The sequence below is a fragment of the Peromyscus californicus genome, unplaced genomic scaffold (genome assembly GCF_007827085.1).
Source record: "Peromyscus californicus insignis strain IS unplaced genomic scaffold, ASM782708v3 Scaffold_5__1_contigs__length_169319896, whole genome shotgun sequence".
Lineage (NCBI taxonomy): Eukaryota > Metazoa > Chordata > Mammalia > Rodentia > Cricetidae > Peromyscus > Peromyscus californicus.
In genome coordinates this window covers 165,757-186,533 of record NW_026294573.1, presented here as the reverse complement: position 1 = coordinate 186,533, position 20,777 = coordinate 165,757, and the positions used below count along the sequence as shown (strand labels likewise).

At 46.0% G+C, this 20,777-nt stretch overlaps 1 protein-coding gene and 1 long non-coding RNA gene across 5 annotated transcripts; both read left to right on the top strand.

Moving 5' to 3' along the window:
- Positions 1-94: 94 nt before the first annotated feature.
- Positions 95-6,594, top strand: Rnf223 (ring finger protein 223). The gene is made up of 2 exons (XM_052715772.1): positions 95-3,831; positions 5,235-6,594. The coding sequence occupies exon 2, from the start codon at positions 5,244-5,246 to the stop codon at positions 5,997-5,999; it is 756 nt and encodes a 251-aa protein (XP_052571732.1). The 5' UTR covers positions 95-3,831; positions 5,235-5,243; the 3' UTR covers positions 6,000-6,594.
- A 218-nt stretch (positions 6,595-6,812) lies between these two features.
- LOC128096732 (uncharacterized) lies at positions 6,813-20,562 on the top strand. 4 transcript variants are annotated; one of them, XR_008213734.1, is made up of 4 exons: positions 6,927-8,251; positions 11,933-12,069; positions 14,721-14,788; positions 17,610-18,309. It is a non-coding gene; the product is annotated as an uncharacterized LOC128096732 (long non-coding RNA). The 4 variants fall into 4 exon arrangements; XR_008213733.1 differs by lacking the exon at positions 17,610-18,309 and adding an exon at positions 14,874-17,601 and having other exon boundaries at positions 6,928-8,251; XR_008213731.1 differs by lacking the exon at positions 17,610-18,309 and adding an exon at positions 20,299-20,562 and having other exon boundaries at positions 6,931-8,251.
- Positions 20,563-20,777: the final 215 nt, after the last annotated feature.

Below are 20,777 nucleotides of genomic sequence, written 5' to 3'. Positions count from 1 at the left end.
AATAGAACACTTACTGAGACACTGCCCTTGCTTTCTAACTTCTGTAGCTATCTTTATACATTGGTTAGAGGGCTGTGGCCCAAGACATCTGCTGAAACCTGAAATGAGTTTGGCATTCAAAGAGCATCCCTCTGCCCTTGGCCGTATTTCAAAAAAGTGCTGAGGAGTAAGATCCTATCAGGCTAAGGTGTGGGTGTCCAGACCCAGATCCTTTGTTCTGAAACCAAAGACCTTGCTCTGGGTACAGGATGTGAAGTAGTGTAAGCAACAGGATGGAGTCTGACCCAGCATCATTTTTTTTCAACAGCTTGACACCCTAGGGCCTAAAGCAGGGTTGGGTGTTCTAGTCAACATAAGCACCTTAAGGCCTAAGGTTCCCCAGTATGATTTATTTCTTTTTTTTCTTCCTTCCTTCCTTCCTTCCTTCCTTCCTTCCTTCCTTCCTTCCTTCCTTTCTTTCTTTTTCTTCTTTTTTTCAACCCCAGAATGCTTTCTAATGAGAATTGGAAAAGGATATTGGCAGCAACCAGGGAAGGCAGCATGAGAAAGTGGCTGCCAGTCTGGCTCCCTAGGGCCACAGATGGTTCCTCTCCCAGCTCATCCCGAGTAGCCAGTGCCCAAGCACTCCAAAATGGAAACCTCAGATTATTCCAGCCACCTTCATGTATCACTTGCTCCCCACCCCTCCTCTTTCTGATCCGCACACCCTCTTTCCTTCATTTGCTCAGTGATTTTTACTGGGCAGCACTGGAAGTGTTCCAAAGTCAGCCCATTAGGATGGGTGGGACAAGAAAGGACCTACAACAGCATTAGGAGGTATGCCAGGCCAGAGACCCTAAGAGTAATAGGACAGGGTTGGTCCTGCATGGTCACAAGCACTGGAAGAACTGACACAGGACGAACCTACCAGATGGTCAGTACTAAGCAAGAGACTTTCAGATACGTCTTTGGGGATCTTGTCCTCACTGGTGGGTACAGAAGGACACCATTGGTCAGACCATCTTATGTCCAAAGCAATATGAGACCAGGTCTACATCTAGCTCTAAAAGATGGGGCAAAATGCCAAGAACAATGGTACTCCCTACCCCAGAATCTACCTATTCCATCTCAGCACCCATGTACACCTACTTGTGGGGAGCCCAGTTTCTACTCAGCTAGCAGCTGAGGCCTTAGGAGGAATTCTGGTCGTAGGGCAGCCAGTACCAAATGAGAATATGCAGCTAGCCTCCCATATCCATTGTTTGGGGTCCTCAAAGATGATGAGTACCAGGCAGGCAGAGATGAGGGGTGAGCCTAAGACTGAGAACCTAAAAAAAAGTCCTGGTCTTAAAAGACCTCATGCACTAGCCATACCATCTCTCCCAACAGTGCATCATGAGGCACTTGCAGCCAGGTCCATAGACTTGGTGGTGAGGACTGTCCTCAGGGTAGGTTTTGGGGCACTACTCAGAGGCTATGACCACTTTGGTACAAGGATGGGGTCAGTAAGGGCCTCACCCAGAGAGGGAAGCCCTAGAACTGTGGGGCCCAGAGTGAGGAGATAGGAAATAAGGTTGGCCTTATGGGCACATGCTAAAACAAATGCATACATGTGCTTAATGGTAGTAGTATATTGATGTGCACACACACACATTGACTTGGTTGGTGATTTCTGTCACTTGCCTGCTGGTTAGGATAGGGTCAAGATGGACCCCACTTACTGCCCTTGACAGTGTAGTCTGAGTTCTTACTATATTGGCTGGAACTCCTCCAAGACCTGGTCCCTCTGTCATCAGGGAGTCGACTCCCCTGAGGTCAGGCCTGGGAGAAGGCCAAGGCTGTGAGAAGCCTGATAGATTCCTAAGGCCTCACAGCATATTTGCCTCTGGACATTGACTGTTCACTGGGTAGCCTTGGTGACCTCAGAGCTTAGATATCCCCAGGATCCCTCTGAAGATTGTTCCCAGAACATCTGAGACTCCAGCTTCCTAGAGACAGCATGTGACACAGAGTCATACTCTATACAGAACACTTGGGCTAGGCCCTTAGCAACTCTCCCTCAGCACACTCATGCCCTTTACAATCCTGGACCCTTCAAAGGACTCCATCTCCCTCCTTAGGTACCCACCTTCTCTCTGGACCTCCATTTTCCCTTGAGCCCCTAATTCCCTGAGCCCCATTTTTGATTACTGGTACTTATAGAATTAGTCAGGAGAGCCTCAATCCTTCTAGAGCTTAGGCTCCCTTCTTATGGTAAGACATTGTCCCCAGGTTCCCACAATCCCTCATATCTTAGCTCTTTTTGAAGTTGGCCTTGATCATAAAGACATCCAGGAGCAAAATTGTGGCAGCTTCTGGGGATCTGGACCATTGGGTGCTCAGTGGGTACATCTGGTTGAGTACCTAAGGGCAGCCATTCTTTCCACTATGATGAGATCCCTCCCAGCAACATACCCTCCCCACAGGCCTATGTGGAAGCTCCCATCTCAGGACCCCACAATTCACTGTGCTTGGCCAGAAGACAACTAAACCTCAGGGATGGGGAAGAACCTGGCCTGACCAAAGTGGGTGGAGAAGAGAAAAGACCACTGGGGTTATTGAGTCTGGTCATCAAGAAGGTCACAGCCCAATGGACCTGGGACAGGGCAGAGGCTGCCTATACGACTGCTCACAGTCTCTAGTACATCCCACTCCAGTGTGGCACTTCCTGCCCCAACCCTAGATGCTCCTTGCCCACCAACTCTTTAACCAACACTTACTTCTATTGTGTCACCTGGTCAAAGCTTCTTGAGATCCCATCTTCCCAAAAACACCTGAAGGCTAGGGGCTTCCTTCCTGAAGTATGGGACAAACAGTGCCCAAGCAGGTATCCACAATCTATTGTAGCCAGCCTGGGTCCCTATTATTTTATTTTACTTATTTATTTATTGGTATTTTGAGACAGGGTTTCTTTGTGTAGTCCTGGCTGTCCTGGAACTCGCTCTGTAGACCAGGTTGGCCTCAAACTCACAGAGTTCCATCTCTGCCTTCTGAGTTTAAATTAAGGGATTAAAGGTATGCACCACCTCCACCCAGCATCTCTAATATTCTTAACTTGGCCCACCATCCAGGCTGTTGCCCAGGCCTGCCTAGCCCTGATCTCTCACCCCTACTTCCTGGACTCCAGGACAAGGAGTTCCCCAAAGGCAGTAGGGTGCTGAAGCAGCAGAGGACATTGGTGGGCACAGGTAGATGGGGCAGAAAAGTGCAAATTGGGCTGTGTCTGAGTATGTGCTAAGCTCAGTGAAGGGTTTCTGAGTACACTTGGGACTAGGTGGGCACACTTGCTTTCCAAAGGATAGGGGCTTTGTCTGAGTACCTGAGCATCTACTTTCAGTCTGGAGTCCTAAGACCAGAGGCCTGTGCTGATCCTAGACCCATCCCGACTCTAACCCTTCTGGCTCCCCACCCATTCTGAGCCTGCCAGGGAGAGGCCAACCAATCTCTGGTGTTCAGGGTGTTGAGGGCCACACCCCCAGCTGCCATTATCTGGAGGGTATAAATAAACCTGCTTCAAAGCTCATGGCCTGAGAATTCACACCTGTCTCACTCAGCCAGCTCTTGGATGAACACACACATCCTACCTCCCATTCCCACATACACACAGAAGAGGTGCGCCAGCTAAACCGGTACCACAAGAAGGCTGTTGGCTGTTGGCCTGTGGAGGAACACCTGCCAAGTGGAGCAGGGGCTGAGCCGAACCTGAAGGAGGGGGAACAAGCTCTGCTAGAGCTGGTCAGCCTAGAGGCACAGAGCTTTGCTGTGGCCAGTGAAGAGGATCATGCCCAGGAACTGCTGACTCCCAGCTACCAGGTAAGGCCAGCTCAGCCTGTACTCACCTTTCACCTATGCAGTCTTGGGGTGAGGCCTAGTGCCAAGGAACCAGTCCTATGAGCAGCACAGGTCAGGGGATGATAGCCCTTGTCAAGATCACTGCTGCATTCAGGAAGTAGTGACATCAAATGCCAGAAGGTTGGGGCCCCCATGATATCACAGTGATGTCAGATGATTCACATAGACCCAGTGATGATTCAGCAATCCTTGGGCCATTTTACTTACTCACCCCCTTGGGGTTGACCAGTGAGGCAGGGAGAGGGGTCATCTCTGCTGTGGCTGCTGGGTTCCATGGGTTATAAAGCCAAGGCTTTTGTAGTGAAATACCCTTTTCTGGTCAGGATGCCTATGGCTCCTGAAGTAGCATCCCGGCCCAGGAGAGGTTAGTGAACAGTACTAAGCAGTTGGTGAATTTCTAGGATTCCTCTCAGGGAAGTAGAGTGAGCTGCCAAAGAAGGCCTGGATCTTCTACATCCCACCTTCTCCTTGACAGGCAACTATGACTCTGATATTGGCAGAACAGGGCAGGTGTGTGTGTATCTGTATGTGTGTGTGTGTGTGTTTGTCTGTCTGCTCAAGTTTGTGCATGGGCATGTCTGAGGCAGCCTCACTCCTCTGGCCATTGGCTGGCTAAGGAGCATTTTTAACCCCTGGTCTCTGGCACTAGTCCCTATCCCTACCAAACAAGCTGGTCCCAGAGTCCAGGCTGCAGCTGTTAAAAAACTTCTCAGGCCCCTATTAAGACCCTCCCTGTTTCTCAGAGATTTATGGGCCCAGCTGTTCTCCCAGAGACCTTAGAATCCTTATATATGTGCTGGCAACTCAGATGTATACCATACAAATCAGGGACCCACACTGGGACCAAGTTCAAACCCGTTCCACCTGATTCAGAGCCACAGGTAGTTCATGAGCCTGCCAGAGCCCAGCTTCCAGTTGGTTCAGGTCCAGAAGACCCCAGCTAAGTCACTCCACCTTGGAACTGCCTTCTCCAGATGGAACTGTTAGTATTCTGTGGCATGGGTTCAGCCTTGCAGAGCACAGACTTAAATAGTAGCTGCAGTGGGCCACTTTCATTATCAGCAGGGGTAAGGATGGGCAACAGGTGTCCAGCCATCATGTTGACAACCCCTAGCACATGGCTTCTATTCTTGAACCCTGTCTAGATTGTCCATGCCTGGGGTACCATGGGATTGTTGACCTTGTAATGAACAGAAAAGGATAGGTTACAGTTTGGCTATGGGTGGGATTTTAGAGGTACCTACAGGTGGATAGTGTCCTTCATTAGAATCTTTGGGTCTGATGCTGGATAAGAGAAGAGGAGGTGTGACAGGCTGACTTTCTAGGAAAAGGGCAGCTCATGATGGCCTGTCTCTGTTCCACAGCTCAGAATCATGTCATCAGGCCAGCGGATGTGGCATACAGCTATGCCACCCCACCACCAGAGCAGCTCCACAGCCACAATGCCCAGGTCTCCTGGCCCAGTTGGCAGCCCCAAATCCCCCAGTACTCCTGGCTCAGAGAAGGTGGCCTCCCCACTAGAGTGTTCCATCTGCTTCTCAGGCTATGACAACATCTTCAAGACACCCAAGGAGCTCTCCTGTACTCATGTCTTCTGCCTTGAGTGTTTGGCTAGGCTAGCAGCTGCTCAACCTGCAGGCCGTCCTGGCAGAGAAGCTGTACCCTGCCCATTCTGCCGGCAGCCCACAACTGTACCTGCCGCTGGGGCTCCTGCGCTGCGCACCAGTCGTCAGCTACAGGCCAAGATGCCAGTGCACCTACAGAGGGAGGAGTCTGTGTGGCTTGAGGGTACCAAACTATGTTGTCGCCCCTTGCCCACCACTTCTGGCCAAGAGGCCAGTGGTGTTGTGTGTGTGGATGTAGGCCTGAGCAAACCAGCTGAGCCCACCCTACCTGCACCTGTCCAGGACCCTGCACCCAACCAAGGCTGTCTGGCCCGCTGTTGGGCACGATTTGGAGACTGGCGTCGTGTAGCACTGGTTTCTGTGCTGTTGCTGGTGCTATTTTGTGTGGTGCTGTGGCCGGTGCAGTGCGCACTCAAAACTGGAAATCTGCGCTGCATTAACCGGCCACCTTCAGCCACTGCCACTCTCACTCCTACTACCGATGCCCGCTTTCTTGGGCCCTAGCCAACAACTAGGATCAACACTTGTCCAGGCCAGCTATCCCACTTGCTCCATGGATGGATCCTGACTTACATAGGTCAAGGACACATATGTGTCCCTCAGTCTCTAGGGTTATGTGCCAATGGGGACAAAAAAGTCCTCAAAGCCTCTAAGAAATACAGGCTTCTAAGGCCCCAGAAACTGCCCTCTGACCCTGTCATACAGATGGGGAAAGGAACTCAGGAATGTCTGGTTAGGCTCCTGACCTTCCTAAACATACTGAATTGCCAAAAGGCAGGAGTTTGCCATCCTTCCTTCCTTTTTTTTTTAATTAATTAAATTCATTTACTTTACATCCTGACTGAAGTTTCCATCCTTCCTTTCCTCCCACTCCTCCTCCCCCCATCCTTTCTTAAGACATTTTGCCAGGGTCCTTCCTAGTTCCTTTCTCTAGGAAGGGCTGGACCTTTCCATTCAGTGGGGATGCTGAGCATCTAGTTCTCTTAATAAGAGTGAAAATGAAAAGGCAGGACACCTCTGCCCATGCCACAGCAGGAACTTGCCAGCTGTCTCTGGCCATTATAAATGATACATTTTAAAATAAATTATTTTGTATGAATATTGTTTCTCTGTGTACTCCCTCTCCATCCCTCACCATTCAGTTTGTCCTGTTAGAAAGTCTCCCATTCCACATCCCCACAACCCAGCCTATACCCAGGTGACCTGATTGGATCACAGTAGGACCAAAGTTGGGGACGGGGGTGGGGGGTTGGGGTGGGAGGGTGGGAGGGGTGGGGGGAGGGGGCTTGCAGGAACCAACACTCAATCTTTCCTGGCTTCAGAAGGGTGGGAACAACTCTTGACTTGGCTGCTACCCAACACCATAAAGCTGAGAACTAGTAGGTGGCATGAAACGCTATAGGCCATAGGACTTCTAGCAGACACCCCGCCCCCAGCATTTTTTGGGCCAGCCTGGATACTGAAATAGCAAAGTTTAATATCATGAGGATCAGGGAGAGCCCTGCCCACCTCACAACCACCCAGGTTCTGCCATTAGCCCTGGGAATCCTGTGCTACCAGGTTGAGTGTGGCCAGGGGAACCCAGGCCAGTTCCAGCTTGGGCAGGTCTCAGCCTCCTCACCTCTGACCCCAAGGCCCAGGTACTTCCCTTTCTTACCAGCTGTGCCTTTGGCTAGGGCAGGGAGGAGGTTTAGGGAGGTCCTAGAGAATTTGGGTCCAGCTGTGGGGATGGGGGGACCCCAACACACCCCTGGCTCCAGTGCCAGTAGATACAGAACTGAGAACTTTACTGAAGGTGCCACAAAGCCACAGACTACCTATGATGGGGAAAAGTTCTTCCATGTCCCATGGGCTAGTGACACTGCATCTTGTCACACATAGTGATGCACACAGGTGGAGCCACACCCATGTCCCTGGGAGGGCCAGGCATATGAGAATGCCTATATGGTCACATGAGCATCTCACATGTGCCATCATTCCACAAGCCTTATCCACTGTGACCAAAACAGCTGAATCATTACAAGCACCAGATCCCAGACCACACTGAAGCATGTAGGGTTAAAGGACAGGACACAGGAAGCTGGACTAAAGTACAGGTCATTTCAAGCTCAAACTATCCCTATCCTTGTCGCCAAGGCCACACACAAGACCATACAGTGTCTGGAATTGTGGGCACACACAGGTCGACTGGCAGAGGTCCACATGTAGTCACTTGTCACAGTCCTGGAACCACATTTCAGCTGGGTGGTGCCAGGACACTGGGATCTCCAAATGCTCCTCCCACTGATGGAACCCAGGCTTATCTGGACTGAGGAGCAGGCTCCTACGATGCCTTCCACAGCTCCAGCCATGGTCAATCAGTGAGAGGCACCCCGGGTTTCTCTCGCCACTTGTAGCGCCCAGGTTCTTTTGGTGCACGGTCCTGATCCCTGTCGAGACTCCCCAGGCACCCAAGATGCCACGGGCCGAGTACCGCTCAGGTCCGGGGCTGTGGCTGTCCCCAAAAGGCGCCATTCAAATACTCTTGCTCCTCCCAGTGTTCACTCTGTGGAAGAGACCTGGTGCCAGTTCACCTTTGCACTCTGGCGCCTCCCCTCTCCACCCGTTCGCGCAGTCGCAGCTTCTGGCCTTGGATTACCGACGCCGCATCAGGATGCAAGTCTTCCTCAGCCAGCCTCAATCTGAAAGGTGGCCGGCTCCCGTGCTACTGGTGGAGGTGGTCGTTGCTCGGCACCAACTGGCTCCTTATTCCAGAAGTCAGTGTCTCAATCCAACCCTGGGGACCAGAGAGATGGGGGTGGGGTGGGGTGGCAGGCTAGGTGGGCGTGGCCTAAATGGGGAGGCGCTTATCAGTGGGACCCAAAGGGAGGCAAGGAGGGACTGGATGCCGGGGTGGGGTCAGGGAGGAGGCGGAACCCAGAGAGAAGGGTGGCTCTTTGGGGGAGTGGCCAGCGGGCAAAGGTGAGTCTGGAGGTGGATTCTTAGGGTGGAAGAGGCAAGAGGCCTCTGATTAGTGGGGTTTGCGTTGTGTGGTTCCCGAGTCTGCGTATGTAGTCAACCAGAACATTATGTGCTGTTGGTACGTCCGATACCAGTCCTATGAGGGCCACTTGCGGGTTGTTAGACCTATATGGATCCCTGTGGCCCATCCCGGTCACACTTGAAATAACACTACACACTACTGGCTTTGACTAGCTCATCTCCTCCAGGAAACTTAGGATGTCCCCAGGATACCGCTGGACTTCTTCAGTGGAGCCCGCTGAAGCTCTACTGCCAGTGCTTCCTAGTACCAGGGCAGTGAGCTGGAGCCCCTGCTCGGTTGTGGAGTTCACGGATGAGAAACACGCATTGCTGGGACCCTCGTGGGTGGACACAGAGATGAGCAAAAAGTGATCACTTGGAGGGACTGATGATTCAGGATCAGAGTCAAATAGGAGAGGCAAGGAAATTCTTGGAGTGGGACAGAGACCCCAAGTGTTTTAGGTACCCAGGGAAGGAAAGGGAGGGCAAGATTGGTAACATTGAGTTCCATTTGGGAAAAGCCACTCTTAGGGACTTCTGAGGACCTACACTTTCCACTGCTTCCACCCTTGCTGCAGGAGGAGAGAATCTGTGCCTGGGAAGGAAATAGGTACCACTGAATAAAAAAGAATACCAAAGCTGATTTGGGTCAGGAAGGGCATGAGTGGGAGTGTAAGTGAAGCTGCTCTGGAGCTGGGCAGATCTAGGTCTGAAGTTGAGAACATGGTGTCTTATTTTGGCTTCTATTTATGTGATCAAACATCACAACAAAAAGCAACTTGGGGAGGAAAGGGTTTATTTTAGTTTGCAGCTTATGGTGCATTATGAAGGGAAGTCAGGGCAGGAACCTGGTGGCAGGAACAGCACAGACCATGCAGGAATGCTGCTTACTGGCTTGTTCCCTATGGCTTGCTCAACTTTCTTTCTTCCTTTCTTCCTTTCTTCCTTCCTTCCTTCCCCCACCCTCTCTCTCTCGTTCGTTCATTCAGGGGTTTTTGTTGTTGTTATTTTTGACACAGGGTTTCTCTGTGTAACAGCTCTGACTGTTCTAGAACTAGCTTTGTAGACCAGGCTGGCCTTGAACTCACAGGGAACCACCTGACTCTGTCTCCCGAGTGCTGGGATTACAGGCATACACTACCACCGCTAGACTGGCAGCTTGTTTTTTTATGTCACTCAGGACCACCTGTCCAGGAACAGCACTACCCACAGTGGCCTAGGCCCTTCCACATCAATCAGAAAAATACTCACACAGACTTATCTACTGGTGAATCTGGTGGGGAGCTGTACGATAAAAGGGCCAAGGAAAGAACATCTTGACCTTGACTTGACCCCAAGCCAAGAACAGGGTCAAGAAAAAGAATTCCACCAATTCCTGAGCTTGCCCCAAGATCAGGCCACAAAAATCCCACCAATCCCAGGATACCCTGGAAAGCTCTGCCCTCCCCCAGAAACCCTATATAAAGCCCATCTTCTGCTCAGTTCGCTGCTGCTTCTCACTGGAGCAGAGGCAGCCACTCTCCTATGTTTTTCCTTCTCAATAAAGCTTTCCCCTCAGAGCTATAACACTACAGGGGCATTTATTCAATTGAGGTTCTCTCTTGCCAAATGAATGTAGCTTTGTTGTACCCAGAGTCCCTGAAAGACCACCAAGAGACCGAATCCGATGCAAAAGCAAAGAGTCTTTGTATTGTTACTCGTTAATTCAGGACCCTCCATCCATCTGGCACAGCAGCAGAGCAGGAGAGACCCCGAGTAGCAATGGGGCAGGGTTTTTAAAGCAAAGGGGGCTTGGGGTCTACGGACTACATAGGAACAGACTCAGGATTGGTTTATGCGAATGGCAAACATGTTAGTAACTTTTAATTGGCTAGGGTTAGTTGGGGGTTACAGTTATCCATTTTGGGGCAGGCCTGAACAAGTCCCAGGCTTTACCTTGAGCTGCCATGGAGGCTGGCTGGCCTAGCGCATACTGACTGTGGGAGCTGACTCAGTGGCCCAGGCTTTCACATTGACCCATGCATGTAGCTCTAAGTTGGTGAGGGGTCCCAGACAGTAAACAATTGGCTGAACCTTGAGCGGTCAGAGTACATGCAGAAAGGGAGCTACTGCAAGGACTATGTCTTTTGTTCATGGCCCTCCCAGAAACTGCTTTCTCAAATCTCAGGAAACTGAAATTGAGGTCTGATCTCTGAGAGAAGACTGAGCAGCCTGTTATGGCATCTGCTTGGTCCTTTCAGCTTGTGTCAATTGACAGAGAGAGAAAGAGAGAGAGAGAGAGAGAGAGAGAGAGAGAGAGAGAGAGAGAGAGAGAGAGAGAAAGAAAACAAGCAGAATACATGGCTTTTGTGAACTGAGAAGAGCCTAGGCTTAGATTGTGCAAAATATGTTAAGGGACATGGAAGCCACCAAATCCAGTAGAGTTGGATTGGGGACTCTTAGCTTAGGGCTTCCCCATGCTCAGCATAGACTTGAGAACTCTAACCACACTGACCTATAACTGTTACCCACCAGGCTCACTTGGTCATCACTATACCTCAGTTCCTTCTGAGCCCTGGAGCTGGTACTCAGCCATGTTGCACAGCCACCTTCAACTGCAAGTTACAGTTCTGGCCATTATTGGAAGCACTTGTTCTAGGAGACAGTGCTTTACATCAGCTTGCTCATATGTTCTATGAGCTACACACATACACAGTCACCCATTTCTCAGGGCCCTCTTTTATCCCTAGAAGCAAGGAGTAAAGGAGCTGGCATTCTTGCTGCAATAGTGTCTGTCTGAACAGATAGAATCTTCAGCATGGCTGCATTGATGTCTCATCTCTGAGGCTAGAGCCCATAGATATATATCAGTTTATTAAGGGGTGTGATTGGGGAAACAGATTTACTAATACAAAGCAAGGTAGATGTCCTGCAGATCTGCTGCTGATCCAGCTTCTGTTTTCAAGGCTGATGGGGACCAACTGCAATCTGCTTTCCAACGCCCAATCTCCTCACCCCAAGAGAGAGCATGACCCCCTCTCTCTCCTCTTAAGTGGTCACATTTGCAGACCAGAAGCCACACCCCAATGCTTGTACCCCAAAGCTATTGGTGGAATGAATTCCCACAACACATCTCTTCTTATCCAACATCCTTGATCCCCTGTCCCAACCCCAGAGGATAAGAGTCCAAGGTGGGCACTAATGAAAGACCATCTCCAGTTTTCCTCAGAAGCCCCATGGGGCCTTCCCACTAGGGTCCTTCGGCTGATGGAGCTCCCTCATTACCTCATGGCCTTACGAGGCTAGCAGGGAGAGACTGTGAAAGCTAGGAAGAGCCTGGACAACATCCTGCATAGGAATGGGAAAAATTAAAATTGTCAATTCCTGAGGTGAACTCTGAGTCCTGTGTCTCTGTCTACCATTACTCTCCTTTCCAGGTCCCTGTGCTGCTCACTGCTGCAATGGCCAGGACAAGTAGTAGCTGTGAATGAGAACTTCTAGAAAGAAGCTGTATCCACAGAGACTGATTGATGAATTAAAACTGCAGTACTGTGAAGAAACTGGAATGTTACAGGTCCGGAGAATAATTACTTTGTGTTGGGCTGCTTCTAGTTCTCTGGAACAGCCATTCCTTGATAAGATAAAAAGGTAGATTATTGAAAAGGCAACTACTAATTTTAAATATTTTACATTTGATTGGATTTTTGTATATTGTATACAAATTATGTATATTGATACAAATTTGAGATTGATTTTTGTTAGAAAATACTGTACATATATTTCTAATCTTGTTCAAGGTATTGTACCTATACAGTTCATTTAACAGTGTAATGCAATTTGCTAATCCTTGAAAGTTATTGCCAGCTATTTAGGATAAAAGAAATGTAAGTTAGTAGTTAGTCATTGTAGTCATGTTAAGTATGTTTTCAAGGTAGAGCAGATATATATTTTAAATAGACAGGTCATCTTCAAACACTGCAGAGATCTACAGAATGTGGCATTTAAGATGTTTTAATAACATAGATTTTTTTTATGACTATGAGACATGTCTGCTCCTGGCAGCACCAATCTACTTCAGAGAAGGTAATGGGCATTGAAGAAACTCCATATGGAGTTTACTTTCATTGTGGCAAAAGTTAGCCACTGGGCAAGGAAGTGCCCTTGCCTTGACTGCTGACAGTATGCTGTCCAAAATGGACAAGCAGAACACAAAGAAAGGACTGCTGAACCTTGCCAAGACAAGGTAGGACAGCTCTTTAGAAAATCCTGCTTCACAGATGAGTCTCTCAGATATGCTAGGCCTGTAGGCCAAAGATGGATGACCCAACTTTGCAGAGGAACCTTGGGTGACTGTCCAGACTATTTCTGTCATTTCTCACATTTTTGGAAGTTGTTTGTTTGCACTTCCTCCTTACTCAATTAATATTATTTCCTTCTCAGGTCTCTGAGGGAGTTGAAGATTAGATAGTTATAGTTTTCCTTGTTAACAAATTCAGAACAGAATATGGTGATATTTTATTTGTACTGAAATGTGATTTTATTTGTATGTTAATAAATAAAGTTGCCTGGGGGTCAGAGCTAATAGCAAGCCATAGCAGAAGCCGGGCAGTGGTGGTGGTGAACACCTTTAATCCAGATCACATGACAGGCAGATCTCTGTGTGTTCAAGGATACAGCCAGCATGGAGACATACACCTTTAATCTCAATACCAACCATAGAAGACCTGGAGGTCTGTATAGACAAGCATTGACTAGGAGGTCATGTGGTTGGGTTTACAACCAATGAGAAGGCAGAACAGAAAGTCAATAAAATGACAAACACACAGGAAGTAGCTCTCTTACTGGGGGGAAGGACAGCAGTAGCAGTGAAGGGTAAGAAAGGGTTTTTAACTCTTAGCTATTTTTCTGACCTCTTGGGCTCTCAACTCTGCATTTGGCTCTGTGTTTCTATTTTAATAAGACAGTTACATCTACAACAGAAACTCACTAAAGAGGTGTAAATTGTATAAGTTTGAAAAACATCAAAAGATAGTTTTCGGTTGGTAATACAAGTTAGGATAGAAAGTGAATTAAGTACAACATTTTGGACTCATCAAAATAGGATAAATAATGGAGTTTTTTGTCTGAATCTGTCAAATGTTAATGAACTAGGCATTGTTAATGTATCTCCTCATTGTATATATTGTATATACTTATTATATATAGTTTTTCTTATATTAGTTATAACCTGTTATTATTTTAGACAAAAAAGGGAAATGTGGTGATATATTGTGTATCCTAATAAACTTATATGGGGATCAGAGGACAGAGCCAGCCACTAGATTAGACATAGAGGCCAGACAGTGGTGGCACACACCCTTAATCCTATCACTTGGGAGGGAGAGATCCATCTGGATCTCTGTGAGTTCAAGGCCACACTGGGAACAGAGTCAGGCAGTGGTGACACATGCCTTTGATCCCAGCACTTGAGATCTCATGCCTTTGCTTGGAAAGCACACACGCCTTTAATCCCAGGAAGTGACAGCTGGGTGGAGAAGGGTATATAAGGCATGAGGAAACAGGAACTAAGCAGCAGTTCAACTGAGACCCTTAGGGGTAAGGACTCAGAGGGATTCAGTCTGAGGATTCATGGAAACAGGATCAGCTGAGGAGTTGGTGAGGTGAGGTTGACTGTGGTTTGTTCTACTTCTGATCTTTCAGCCTTCACCCCAATATCTGGCTCCGAGTTTTTTATTAATAAGACCTTTTAAGATTCATGATACAATTCCTTGCCCATTTCTGCTTGGGAACTAACATCATGTGACTAATAGATAAAAACTTTTAGAGCTGGGCAGTGGTGGTGCATGCCTTTAATCCTAGCAATTGGGAGGCAGAGGTAGGCAGATCTCTGTGAGTTCAAGGCCAGCCTGGTCTACAGAGCTAGGTCCAGGTCAGTCAGGGCTACATAAAGAAACCCTGTCTCAAGAAACAAACAAACAAACAAACACCTTTAGACTCTATTAATTTAGCAGACCACTAGCTTCTACTAACCCAAAAGCTTAGTGCCATCCTGGGCCTATGGACACTTTCCCCCATCTCACTTCAACTGCTTCTCTGTTGCACCAGTGTTGCAATATCTTAGGACAGGGGTTGTGGATAACCCTAAGAGCAAGGAGCAGTCCTTCTTAAAGGGGCCAGTCCTTGTTTTCCACATTGACCCAAGTTGACCTTACCTTTCTTTACTAGGAACTGGATGACCAAGGAAAAAAGGTCTCCATATACTACCAGGACACTTACACATGAACTTGAAACGAGTAAGTACCTGAGAACAAGGGGAATTCAGAAAGTGTTTGGAAATATCTCTTTACTTAATCATATTTTTGTTTTTGTATGAAATAGGGTGTCTCCCTGCTGTACTGGAGCTCCCTATTTAGACCAGGCTGAACTTGTGGAAATCCTGCTGCCTCTGCCTCCCAAATACTGGAACTAAAGTTGTGCACCATCACACTAGCTTCTTAATCATACGTTGAAGATAAGAGGAATTAAAATGAATAAAGATGATTTAGATCAATACATAGACACTACTATTGAGCACAATCCATGGTTTACTATAAAATGAAAACATGAGCAAGGTGAATGATTCCTGTAAAATTGTTTAGAATTTGGAATGCTGATGGTTTGGAGGCCCTGTGAGATAAATCTAAGATACCCTCCAGGGATCAACAAACTGCTAGGAAAATTAAAATTCCTTGTCCTCCCTCAGCAGCCCAGCATGAAGTCTTTAGTTCAGAAAAAAAGTGACCAAGATAAAAAAAAAAAAAAAAAAAAAAAGTTTGTTTTTTGTTTTTTTTCAAGACAGGGTTTCTCCGTGAAGTTTTGGTGCCTATTCTGGATCTCACTCCCTACACCAGGCTGGCCTCGAACTCACAGAGATCCACCTGGCTCTGCCTCTTGAGTGCTGGGATTTAAGGCATGTGCCACCACCGCCACCACCACCTGGCTGAAATATTATTTTTGAAGTCCAGAGAACAGCTGAAACAAGGTCATTCTAAGGAAAGGTTAAATCAGACTTCACAGGAGTGCCCAGAGACTACAAACTATCTCCCTTACAACAAGCTTGTAAATTTTTGCCAGGTGGTGACCAGCCTGATCTACAGAGTGAGATCCAGGACAACCAGTGCTACACACAGAGAAACCTTGTCTCGAGAAAAAAAAAAAAAAAGCTTGTAAATTTTCATCTCTTTGCATGCACAATTCATGTGGGGCCTCCTTGTTCTATGGCAGACAATTCAGCAGCCCCGCCACCTGCTGCAGTGGCAGCAAATAAGCTCCCACTACCAGCTGCTCCCAGAAAGCTGCCTGGCCATTCCTTCTATAGTGGAAGGGGTGGGGAAAGTTTGCTTTTACCTTAAAAACATTCTGGCAGTACCTTTGGATACAAAGGATGGACGTGTTGCTTGCTAATGATACACATTGAAGAGCTTTAAAAGTTTCATAACCTGAGTCTCTTAATTAAAAAAGTCTCAAAACTGAGGCTTAATAAGCTGCCAGCCCTCAGTTGGTTAATAAACAACAAACAAACAATGGAGCCTACCAACAGTCTCATTAACTGCCACAGGCTTTAAGTAAGTAAATGATATGGGTCAGAAGAAAAACAAAAGTGTAGGGACTATTTATTACCACTAATTTCAAAATCCTTTGGTTTTATTTTGACTCTTTAAAACTTTTTCATAAGGTATGAATATTGTGATATACTGTGTCCCCCAATATATTGTGCACCCTAATAAAGCTTATCTGAGGATCAGAGGAAAAAGCCAGCCACTATATTAAACATAGAAGTCAGGCAATGATAGCACATGCCTTTAATCTTAGCATTCTGGAGGCAGAGATTCATCTGGATCTCTGTGAGTTCAAGGCCACATTGGGGAACAGAGCCAGGCATGGTAACACAAGCCTTTAATCCAAGCACTGGGTGAGTAGAAAGAAATAGAATAAGAAGAGGTAGGGCATGACCTGATAGGGTTGGGCTTGAATCTTGACAGATGAGTGTGGCCTCATTCTTCTAAGATCGGAGGCAGGCTGTTTGAATTTGGTATCCTCTGAAACTTAAGAGGGCTAGGTCCTGTTGGGATCAAAAGATCATCTTGAGTTGGTGGTATAAATGGCTTGAGATGGGAAAGGTGAATCCAATGAGGGATACCCTTAAGCTTAGCAGCAGTTGGGGACAGCCTGAAGGGGCCTGTCCATTTTGGAACAAGAGCACGGGAATTGTGTCCTAGAGGAGAGAGGAGAACCAGGTCCCCAATGTTAATTGGAGAGGGAAGAGGACCTGGGAGAGGCTGAGGCAAATGATGCTGGGAGAATTTCCAAAGAAAGGTGCAGAGATAGTGTAACAAAGGGATAAGGAGATGATCTGGGAGAGGTGATGGTTGAGACATGAGACCAGGAGGCATAATCGGCCATCCATCCATGAGCTCAAAAGGGGAGATGAGGAGGGTTTGTTTTGTTTTGTTTTGAAGGGCCCTTAATCGCAGGAGAACCAATAGTAGGAGTTTTATCCAATCCGTATGAAGCTCTTGGGAGAGTTTGGTAAGAATGTTTTTGAGGGAACAATTAGTTCGTTCAACTTTGCCTGAAGACTGGGGATGGTAGGGAATATGGAAACTCCATGGGATATTAAGGGCTTTAGCTAGAGTTTGAGAGACTTGAGAAGTGAATTCAGGGTCATTATCTGATTGAGGGAGGTTGGGAAGATTGAGGGCTAGTAAGGTGAGGTTGTCTGTGGCTTTTCCTATTCTTCTGATCTCTCAGGTTTTAAGCCCAAAATCTGGCTCCAGGTTTTGTTTTTTATTAATAAGACCATTTAGCAATTCATCTACAGAATATTATCTCAAAATTTATATTATTTATATATATATATATTAAACTTTTTGTCATATTAATGGTCATATAGAGTACTCACTAATTCTAGAAAAAGGCTTTATCTAGCTTCCTGTACATGATTTCAGGTTTGAGTCTCTATCAGGTAACTAGGAATTAAGTTTTTGTACTCTGGATGTACATAACAAATATTGATCCTTTAACCTCTTCAAGATCTGCTGCATATGACATTTAAAATGTTTAAATTTTCTGCAGTGAACCTTGACCATGCCTAACAGTGACCACTGAAGTCTCCAAAAGGATGATAGGGCCCCACAACAATTACACCAGGACTATGATAACACCACTAAACTGAAAAACACCACCTAATGATCAGCTTTGAACTACAAACTGCTCAGGACCATTTTGAGGTGGCTAGCTGAGATGATACACCCTCACAGACTACTCTAGCCAGGACTTGAGACAAGCCCTGCACTTTTCCATCATGCAGAGACTGGACAATAAATGACTCCCAGGACTTGACAATTAACTCTAATTTTTCTTTTCATATCTCCTAAAGATGCCATCACCCCCAGACAGCAGGAAGTAAATTTAAGAACACGATGCTCATATTCCCAAGAGGTGGGGTGGGTGGTTTTTGGTCTTTCAGTGGGGTATGGATATGTGTCATTGTTTAGGGTGGTTGGTTACAAGTTGTTATTGGTAATGGTTAAAAAAAAGGCTCAACAGAGGAGATTAGATTCAGGTTTCTTGTTTTGAAGAAAAAAAGGAGGGATATAGAAATGATAGGATAAAAAGGTAGATTAGCCGGGCGGTGGTGGCGCACGCCTTTAATCCCAGCACTCGGAAGGCAGAGCCAGGCGGATCTCTGTGAGTTCGAGGCCAACCTGGGCTACCAAGTGAGTCCCAGGAAAGGCACAAAGCTACACAGAGAAACCCTGTCTCGAAAAACCAAAAAAAAAAAAAAAAAAAGGTAGATTATTGAATCTACTCTGAAAAGAAAAAAGGGGGATATAGATATTATAGGATAAAAGGGTAGATTATTAACTCTACTTTTAAAAACCAATTACTTGTTTTAAATATTTTATATTGATATGAATCTTAGTATATTGACAAATTTGAGATTATTTTTGTTAGAACATACTGTACATACATTTCTACTCTTGTTCAAGGTATTGTACCTGTACAACTCATTTAACAATGTAATGCAAATTTCTAATCCTTGAAAGTTATTATCACAAACTATTTAAGATAATAAAGAAATGCAAGTTAGTAGTTAGTCACCTATTACAATCAAACTTGTAGTCATGTTAGTTAGGTTTTCAAGGTCATACAGAGATATATTTCAGACAGATAGGTAATCTTCAAACACTTCAAAGACCTACAGAATATGATATTTGAAATGTTTTAAGAATTTAGACTTTTATTTTTTCCTTTTAATAAATATTTCCATTTTCCAATAGGTGAGAGAGAGGAGGGATTATATGAGTAAGACTTTTCTTGACAGTGAGCCATGTCTGCTCCTGGCAGCACCAATTACTTCAAAGAGGATGATGGGCATTGAAGAAACTCCATGTAGAATTTACTTTCTTTGTGGCAAAAGTTAGCCACTGGACAAGAAAATGCCCTTGCCTTGGCTGCTGACAGTATGCTGTCCAAAATGGATAAGCAGGACACAAAAGAAAGGGCTGCTAAACCTTGCCAAGACAAGGTAGGACAGTCTTTCAAAATTCCCTGCTTCACAGAGGCCAGAGTTGGATTGCCCCAATGTTACAGAGAAACTTTGAGTGACTGTCCAGGCAGAGAGATGTCCCTGTTGTTAGGTAACATTTTACCCTTCTGGGGTCTATGATGGAGTTGAAGACTTGATAGTTATAATTATAGGTTTTCTTAGTTATGATAAAAAGGTAAATTAGATGTGAAACTTTAGACTCACCAAGATAAGATAGATAATAAAATTTTTCTAATTTTGTCAAATACAAATGGACTAGATATTGTAACTGTAATTATTACTTAATAACTGTTTTTGTTGTATATTTACTATGTATATAGATACTATATACATAGTAAATATAAATATTTCCATTTTCCAATAGGTGAGAGAGAGGAGGGATTATATGTATATAACTATTTATATTTATATTTACTATGTTAAAGTTAAAACCTTCCTTTTTAATTAGACAGAAGGGGGGAATGCTCTGGAATCCTCTTGTACACTGTAAAGATTTGTCACTCAAATTTGTTTAATAAAATACTGATTGACCAGTAGCCAGGCAGGAAGTGAAGGCGGGGTGAAAAAACTAAGAATGCTGGGAAGAAGGGTGGAGTCAGGAGTTGCCAGGAAGATGCAGAGGAAGCAAGATGAGAATGCTGTACTGAGAAAAGGTACCAAGCCATGTGGTTAAACATAGATAAGAATTAGGGGTTAATTTAAGTGTAAGAGCTAGTCAGTAATAAGCCTGAGCTACCAGCCAAACATTTACAATTAATATAAGCCTCTGCATCAATTATTTGGGAAGTGGCTGCCAGGTATTTGAGAGTTGCTGAAGGGACAGAAACTTCCACCTACAGGCTTCCTACTGAGATACGTAAACTCACAAACAGATTCCAGTGAAAAAGCAAACTCAAAACTACCATGCTGTTGTTACTGGCTTAAAGATTGTTTTTTACTAACCCTTTACAAAAGAAGCAGGAGAAGGAGTTGGGGAGGGGGAGGGGAGGAGGAAGAGCAGGAAGAAGAAGACAAAGATGAAGACAAAGAAGAAGAAGAAGAAGAAGAAGAAGAAGAAGAAGAAGAAGAAGAAGAAGAAGAAGAAGAAGGCAAGAAACAAGAAGTTTTATCCAACCTGATGGTTTTATTTAAACTCATTCAAATACCTAGCCAATGTCTAGGTCCCATTCCCTTCATAAATTGGAGCCTAGACACCTGTGCTTTCTCTTACAGGCTTTTCTGGATCCTAACAGGACTGGTAAAGCCATACTGTGAACTGATGCCAGAATACAACAAAAGAGGGACACCTTCCTGAATTTCAAGTACATATAAACTTCATATCACTCCCTCTGCCCTGCCCTGCCTCCCCACCCCCATGACAGGGTTTCTCTGTGTAACCCTGGCTGTCCTGGAACTCTGTAGACCAGGCTGAACTCATAGAGATCTGCCTGCCTCTGTCTCCCAAGTTCTGGGATTAAAAGGTGTGCGCTATCACCATCTGGCTCTTCATATCACTTCTTATTCTCACCCCATTTACCAAACTTTTCATTACACTAACACCCTATACCATATTTCATGTATTTTTTTTGGTCACATTACTCAATGCATTAATAATGTAAGCAGGGGCACAGTGAAACATTGAAGTGGACCACTCCATGGGTAATGGTACATGCCTTTAATCCCAGCACTCAGGAGGCAGAGGCAGGTGGACA